Consider the following 8,467-nt stretch of genomic DNA (forward strand, 5'->3'; position numbering starts at 1 on the left):
ATCAGCACTGCCCCGGGCTGCGTGCTCCGCAACCCATCGCAGGGGAGAGTCAAGGTTGCCTTGAAGTAGATCAGAAGCAGCCGACAAGTGTAGACAGATCGCTTAGACCTGCCCTCTTGATGGCGGGACCCAGTATGTGTGCCCTCCCTCCCTGGAGAGCATCGCTGGCAGCGAGGAGGTGAGGGGCACTGCTGATGCATGGGTGTCCCCTCGGTCGGGGCATCCTAAAATGGTGGGCACGGGAGGAGAAATCTCTTTGTATGAGTGAAATGTTTTCCCCACCGCACGCAGCGACTTCTGTCACTCCTGTTGGCTTCAGCAGAGCCATGAATTAACTCTTACTTTTAAATAGATTTGCCTTTATGTTCTTGGCCAACATAATTATGCTTCTGCCTTTGTTTTGCAGATTACCAGTCTTCCCTTTTTCCTGTGTTTCACCTTCTCTGTCCTAGAGGGCTTGCATCTCCAGGATAAATTAATTTCTAGAGACAGGGTGTCTGTTCCCAAGAACAGACATGAAACCCCAGCTCCCCTCCCGTCATGAGGCTGGGGCCGTTGCAGGTGGCTCACACACACCACGGTGGGGCCTGATCTCTCTGAACTCAGTGGAATTTTTCAAGTTGAAAAATTTTATACAAATATTAGTTTGATGATAATGGATGTTGTTCTTAATACATCTTCCAGTTTGCAAATCAGTTCTTTTTCTTATTTAAACATTCACTTTCGTAGCATTATGTCAGTCACAGCTCTCCTTAGGTTGCACACAGGTTCTCTGTTGAATTTGCAGCCCCTAGTTATAATGCTCAGCACAAATAAAAGCTTTTCCCTAACAGGAACAAGACCCAGCGGTGTTTGGAGAAGAGTTTGCCAACATATCTCGTGCTACGCTTCAGATCAGATACTCACTGCTGCCATACTTATACACCTTGTTCTTCGAGTCTCACGTTCATGGAAACACGGTGGTGCGGTCGCTGATGCATGAGTGAGTTTGGATTCTCTCTTTTTTATCACATTTTACTCACAAAAGTAGTTGAGTTTCTATGTATAAACTAGTTGATATCTGTTTGAGAATAGTCACGGTAATATTACTGCATGCTCTCTCTTAAAAAGAGCAGTTTTACAACAAAATCTAATCAAATTATACACACAAAAATAATTCTTAATATATGCAATGGATTTTCATGAAAATATAACCTATATTTGTTTCCAGTGGAAAAAAAACCTAAGTAAGGACAATTCTGAAAATTTCTTGTCCTAGGCAAATATGCAGTTCTTTTTTATTTTAAAAATAGAAGTCGCATACCTGTATTTTCTGTATTTGAATGAAATCTATGAAATCTGTACTCTGGTCTAGAATGCCAAGAAGGCCTCATACAGAGAAGTCTCTATTTTCCAATCATCCACAGCATTTGCATTTTCCAATTTAGCACTTGCATCTGCGTGCTATGTATGAAACCTACATCTGTGTCCACAAATTGTACAGAGAAAACAGAGAGAGAGATGTTTGAGTGTAGAAGCAGGTGCAAAACCGAGATTAATAAATACAAACTGAAAAACCCCTTAGAAAATGTTTTCTGTTTGGAAGAAGCAGGAATCAAAGTGAGGTTTAGTTTCCCTCTCAGCATCTTTTAATTAGCTTTTTACCTGCTTTTGGTAAATTTTCTACTTCAGAATGCTTTATGCAAAGACTTGAGCAAAAGGAGTGCAAATAATACATATGAAAGGCTACTGCCCAAAGCTCTGACACCAATTTAGTCTCATTGGTGCAGGCTACATCCTGGACTGTTTAATGTTCTTTTTTCCCTTTAGGTTAAAAACGCTTTGGTTAAAAGGTAAAGTATTTTTTGCAAATTAAACTGAAATTACACTAAAGTGCAGCCCATTCGAGTATGGAAAGGATATGCACAAAACCTGTTTTGCCTACTCAGCGCAATGGCTAACTGATAAATTTTAAAAGCAGTATGCTTCCACTTCCTACTCTGCTGCCTTATTTAACTGGGTTACATTAAGGAGAAGTTTTATAGGTACTCATGTCTTACAAGGGGCTATATGCTATTTCAAGTATTTATTTTAGCTCTATTTTTGCTTAATGAGATTTGTATTAATATTGGAAATGACCGAGTTCATTTTGGCATTAATATTAGCTAATCTCTGCTAATACAGAATTACTTTAGTGATGTTAAAGCTGCCTTTCTGACCATTCCCAGCATGCATGTACTCTATTTGGGCCACATCTACATTAGCAAATTTCCAAATTTGCTTTGATTTGAACTGTAGGGCAGTCTTAGGTGCGCCAGCGGAGACTTCCGTTGGGCGAAACTGAGACGAAACTTGATGGGAGTTTAGTCAGTGGGACCAGACTGGGATTACTAGGAAATGAAACCTCTAAAATGCATGTAGGGAGTGTAGGCATCAGGAGATCAGCACAAACTGTTTCACTACCCAGGTCCCATCCTAGTAGGCACATCACTTGCTAATGTTGCCATAGCTAGATCCTAAAATGGCTTAGAAGTATTTCTTACTATTATTAGTTACTTCTGGTTACTATTGTTACTTAATGAGTATTTCTTACTATTTCCAATTAATATTCAATGGTTTAGTGGAATAATACTAAGAATACTTTGGAAAGTATTCTCTACTTTCTGCTTAAGTAGAGAAAGTGACCTAGATGGCAACAGGAGGAGAAATGTGGGTTTTAGAGAAAGAGAGAACTGAAACAGAATTTTCGATGTATGGGTGATGGAATTTTACATCAAACCTTTCCCTTACTTGTAACAAATACAAAGGAGAGCTAAAAAAACTGCATTAGTTTTTCAGGTGGAGCTGTTATGAGTTCACAAGCCTCACCATAAAAACAACTCTGCCTGGGCAGGGAGTCTCCAAGCAACAGCTATTTCATGTGGTCGTTTCGGATTTTTCATTTCATTTCAAATATTTAGGTGCTCATTTCAAATAACAAACAAGAACATAATCCCAGTAGATTCCTATAAGCATTTAAGGTGCCTCTGAGGCTTTCACTCAGTGAAACAGAGGTGCCAGTAGCTCAGCTGTCCAAAAAGACTGGGAGGTGGTAATCCATTACTGGAAGGGAAAGCTCTGCTTAATGGCCAAACGGGAAAAATAAGACAGAAGAGAGGCCAGCACCTAGCCACAGGAAGCATGTAGACAGAATTAAGCACCTTTCATAGATCACAGGTGTGGCTTAATGGTTTACATTTTCAAAATGGGCAAGTTCATTTGTTTGCTGAATTTGTGGTCATGGTTGCTATAATTGCAAGAGAAAATAGTGCTGAGTTAGATGGCGAGACGCTTGTTTCCACATGCAAATAAGATCGACTTCTCTTTTGTCATAATTTCTTGATCAGTTTTTTCTTCTGAAATCTCCCATGACAAAGTGTATTGAATCAGTATTATAATTATATTACAGCAAAATTAAAAATAGAGAGAAGCTATTGGGATGACAAGAAAAACTGATGTTTTATATTTAAGACAAGGTAATTCATCAAAAAGCACACCACGCTTTAAATATTTACAAAGCATTTTGTCAAAATGCAATAATGACCAAGATTAAGGTGTCCAAAAGAGCTACTGTTTTTGACAGAAAAATAAACTCTAATGAATTGAGGTTTCTTTCAGGCAGAGCCTGAGGCATGCCTTCAAGAACATTTTTTCCCGAGTTCCATGTACTCCCCTAAACTTGCAATATTTTAGAAATCTGAACACCGAATAGATGTCTTTTTATTGCCAAGGTGTTTTTGCTCATTTGGGGTAATTTCTGTACGTCTGGGCTGGGTGCAGTGAATGCCTATGCCCTGAGCAGGCAGGGTGTCAGAGCAGGACACCGACACTGAGCCGCTCTGCTCTGGCCAGCGTACAACAGAAACCTGTCTTTAGACAGGGGCAGCTGCAAAGTCAGTTAAACAAACACAGTAAATAATTTTTTAAACATATAATTTGTATGTCCTTAGAGAATAATACATTAATATGCATCAGCCAGTGTGAATTTGTCAAAAACAAATGATGGTAAACCAGCCCAGTTGCCATCTTTGACAAGGCAGCAGGGCTGTTGGATGGGAAAGGGAGCAGAGGAGCAGGAGAAAGCAGGAGGTACAAGCTACCTTGATTTTAGGAGGGCTTGGGACACACTCCACGTGACATTCTTATAAGCTAACTAGGGAACGAGGATCCATTATGAATTTCCTCAGAGATAGGCTTTCAAGTGACTGAAAGCCTATTTAAATTCTCAAGGATTTTATGCCAGATGAGTGGAGGTTCCTGAGATGGGGAGAATGTCTCCTCTTTGCCAGGTGCTATTCAATATTTTCATTAGCTGATGCATGGTGGAATAGAGATCTCTTCCCAAGCTGGCAGATGATGCCAGGGAAATGGGACTGTTAGCACTCTGGAGGACATGATCAGAATCCAAAACAATTTTAATGCATTGAATAAAATCAACTGAATTCCGTAAGTTTTCACCCATTCAGGAAAGGCAGCTAAAAGGTGCAATATGTATGAACGTTGCTTTGTGTTTGTCCTGCAAAAGATTTCTAATGTAAATCTGTGAAAGGTGCGGGAAGCCAAATCCAAGGATTTTCACAAATGCTTTAGATCCTAGAGCACAGTGTTATTCCTCTGTGTTCCCTATCCTGGTCCTGGCCCCCATCCTGCTCTTTGGCTCCCTCGATGAAGTCTCAACCCACTGGACAGAAATCAAGTTAGTTGTTTTCCCACCACTGCTATTCTGAAAAGAAATCAGCTCCAGCATTTTCTGAGGGTTCTGGTCTGCTCCAGTGTGGTAGGTGCTACTGCAATTTCTGAATCTCGGTCCAGCTTTTGGCATCCCCTCAACCAGGAAAAATATTTGGCAGTATTGAAGGATGTCTTGAGGAAGATTTCTTGTCACAGTAATATAAAAATATTCTGCAAGTTCTATAAAAATGTGAATTAACATTGCATATCTCACTTTCAACACTAGATTTACCGCTGATCAGCAGACTCATGGAATAGATACTGCCTTCCTTTGGGGACCTGCTTTTATGATTGCTCCCGTTCTTAAAGAGGCAAGTATTGTAATTAAAAAATGCCATCATACTCGAATAAAAGAAATGAACTGCACTTAGGGCATTGGATGACATTCAGGGCATGTTTGCTCATATCCAGCCATTTCTTCCCTCCACTGTCAAAGCTTGCAGAATGCAGTTCTGAGCAGCACAGACAGTACAGAGCTGCCCAGTGCTTGAAGTGGGAGGATGAAAGTGAGGGCACAGCATTTCCCTGCTACTCCAAGCGCCGAATGGATGTAAACAGGCTGGATGCTGCCCCTCGTGTGCTCCTGTTATTTTGCTGACAGCTCCCTCCAAGGACACACACAGAGAGCAGTAACTGTTGAGCTAGGAAGAAACACGCAGATATTAAAGCAAACTGGTTTCCATATTACCACTCACCCAGAGCGTTTTGGAGCTGTAGCATCTCAAGGGCTGTGCTAGGAGTTTCCCAGCATCACAGGCAAATGCAGTCATTATGGAAACGGTAATGACAATGTTAGCTGCTAATATGACAGGTTTTAAAAAGCAGCATTTTCCTATGGCTGTGCTGGGCATGGCACTGGGGTCAGGGCTTTCACTGCTCGGCTGAAGCAAGGGTGGGTTTCTCTCCTTGCCCCACCACTGACTGCTGACAGCACCAGAAAGGTATATCTGAGCAGAGCTAAATATTTGCCTGTGATGTATCCTAGAGCTGTTTGTGATCAGCATGCTTCCAGAACAACTGATACATTTTCTAGATGTTGCTGATGATCAAACATATAAACAGGCCACTGTTAGTCACTGTTAGGCCACTTCTTTTACCCAGCCCTTGTGCCTCCATGAATTTAAAAGGAAATTCTTATTCCTGCATCTAAAACCATTCTGACTCCACCGAGGCACTTCATTCGTCAGTCTTTCATCTTCAGACTCCCCCAGGTTTCTAATAGCTGATGACTAAAAAGGAGATTTCACAGGGTCTCAGACCAGCACGATGATGAAAGATGTGAGAGAAACCTTCCCACGAAGAGAAGGTGACAAGCCAGGGGTGCCTTCCTGCAAAGAAGTGAATGAAAGGGAACATTATAAGGATACATAAAATGATAGAGGGTCTAGATAAGGGGTTCCTAATGTTTTTTAGGGGACTGCAGCACAAAAGGAAGGCCAGGTGCCTGTGGCCTGATGGGGGAAGCAGAGCTTTGGAGGCAACATGTTGCTGGTTCTTGTGGTGGGAGAGGTGGCAGCCAGGGCTTGTGCCAGCTAGCACAAGCAAGGGGCAGAGGTGAGCTGTAAGCCCCTCACCGTGGCATTGCAGGCCAGCAGTGACTGCGTCAAACTGCAGCATGGCACCTGCTTGTCTAGAGAAGATGGGTCAGGGACAGCTTTCCCTTTGGGTCAGGCATAGCTTTCCCATCGCTCCTTGAGTCCTAGGGTGTGAGCAAGTGAGACATCCATCAAAATTAAAATGGCGAACTGCCTTACACACTGGCTTGTTATTTAGGGAGTCATGAAGTCAAGGCTCATCACAATTCAGATGGTGGTTACCCACTTCTCTACAGACCAGAATAGCCAGGGTTGTCATAATAATGCAGAGAAAATATGGAGAGAGGGGCATCTTGACTTTATAGGGTTTTCCTTCAAGTTTTCAAGGCACTTTATAGATTAAGCCAACCTTTAATTGTTAAACAGCTAGTAAGATCTAAACAGACAGAGCAAACTACCCCAACCTTCCTTACTGCAACACTAGGACACTTTGCCTGAAACATCTAGCACTGCCCACTGTGGGAGACAAGCCACAGGACAAGACAAATTTCCAGTTTAGCAATTCTTGTATTCTAATGTGAGATTTGCATACTTTAATAAATCAGTTATTTTTTACTGCTTCTATTTGTTTATGTACATATATAAAAATCCCTAAAAAATCAAATGGTAACTTTGCCTTAACTTTTCTCCTCCACCTTCACTTTTTACGCTCCACCTGCTCCCTGGGGTAAACCTTGGGGGTAAACCGTAACTCTGCAAAGGGGCAAACACCTATGTTGAGAATCAAAATTAATCTGTTTGTGAGAATAAGCAACTCGTGACAAGAAAGGAAGTATGTTTTGATTCCAGCTTTTCCTGGAGTTATTAATTGAAAGTGCCTTTAGCATGATTTCAACCCTGCAGCAATACGACACAACGCATGCTGCAAAACGAAGTACAGCAATTGTGCAATTAGCAGCACATTATTTATTATTATTTATCTGCAACTTTAAATTGTTGCCAAGAAGACAAATATCTGTCTGTCCTCCTTGCCAGACCTTACTCCCTGCCTGTTTCTGCAACAGGAACGGCGCAAGAGGCACTGAGCAGTGGTGTCCCCCCACTCCATCATCAGATGTGAAGTCTTGTCTTGCACAGGCTGCTGTAGACCTCACTGGGATTGCTCAGATGTTAGAGGAGTGCACCTAGGCCAGTTACATTTGCAAGACATAGAGCTATGTACTAGACCAAAATAATCATATAACATTGACTCATCCCACGGAACTGCAGTAATATCCCCCAAATAGGATTGGCTTGTCTGTTTAACATTATAGATTAGCCAGCACTAGTCCACTGCTTTGATAATAAATCAGCCATAATATCCAAGATTTGATGTTATTAGAATATTCAGCATACATCTCTCCATGCGCAAATATAATAAAGCTAATGTAATATCAGAAATGCACAAAGAAAAAAGACTTTAATCACTTTATAACAATTACAGGGAGCAAGATCTGTGGATGTATACTTCCCTGAAGCACCATGGTTTGACTACTATACCGTATGTATTTTTAAGATTCAGTTTCTTACATTTTTACATAATTTAAAATGGTACAGTTCCAGCAAAATAACTTTTATCAATGTTCAGCAGTATTTTTACCTCGGCATCTGTGTTTAAGAAAACTAGAGCACAAAAAGTCTACACAAGGCTAGCTGGGAGAGTAAATTACACAGCTTTCAGTAGCATTTTATTTTCTATTTTTGGTTTGTAAAGCTCTAAGACACAGAGAACTGAATTTTCAAGAGCAGCCTAGAAATTCATGAAACTGTAAAGATTTCTTTCTTTTTTCCTCCCTTATTGCATGTTTTAATTCTTGTACTGATACACTTCCCTGCATAGAAACAGAGACAGAAACCTGAGTTGTACTCCTGAGAACATGCTGCGAACTATTTTGCGCATGCAGTTTTGCGCATGCATCACTTGACAGAAGGCATATTTAGTAAGTAGGGTGAGGCTCCTCTCTGAAAGATGCTTCCAAGAGATGCAGAACAATCTGCTCCGTGGAAAGTGCCAGCCTCTTCTAGTCTCAGAGACTACAGGTTTTGACCTTTCGATCACCATCCCCAGTGCTGCATTTCCAAAAGTGCTCAGTTTCAACCTAACTACGCTTTGCTGCAATCTGCAGGATAAGACCAGTGTTGGC

General features: G+C 41.3%; 1 protein-coding gene across 1 annotated transcript in view; it reads left to right on the forward strand.

Moving 5' to 3' along the window:
• The window catches only part of LOC103917273 (maltase-glucoamylase, intestinal-like), a 57,456-nt gene that overhangs the window by 42,027 nt on the left and 6,962 nt on the right, over positions 1-8,467 (forward strand). Inside the window, exons 16-18 of the mRNA XM_009324390.1 lie at positions 834-982; positions 4,976-5,060; positions 7,768-7,824. Of these exons, the coding sequence (XP_009322665.1) occupies positions 834-982; positions 4,976-5,060; positions 7,768-7,824 (291 nt within the window). The remainder of the gene's footprint in view (positions 1-833; positions 983-4,975; positions 5,061-7,767; positions 7,825-8,467) is intronic.

Source organism: Pygoscelis adeliae, unplaced genomic scaffold (genome assembly GCF_000699105.1).
Source record: "Pygoscelis adeliae isolate BGI_AS28 unplaced genomic scaffold, ASM69910v1 Scaffold315, whole genome shotgun sequence".
In the NCBI taxonomy this organism is placed as follows: domain Eukaryota; kingdom Metazoa; phylum Chordata; class Aves; order Sphenisciformes; family Spheniscidae; genus Pygoscelis; species Pygoscelis adeliae.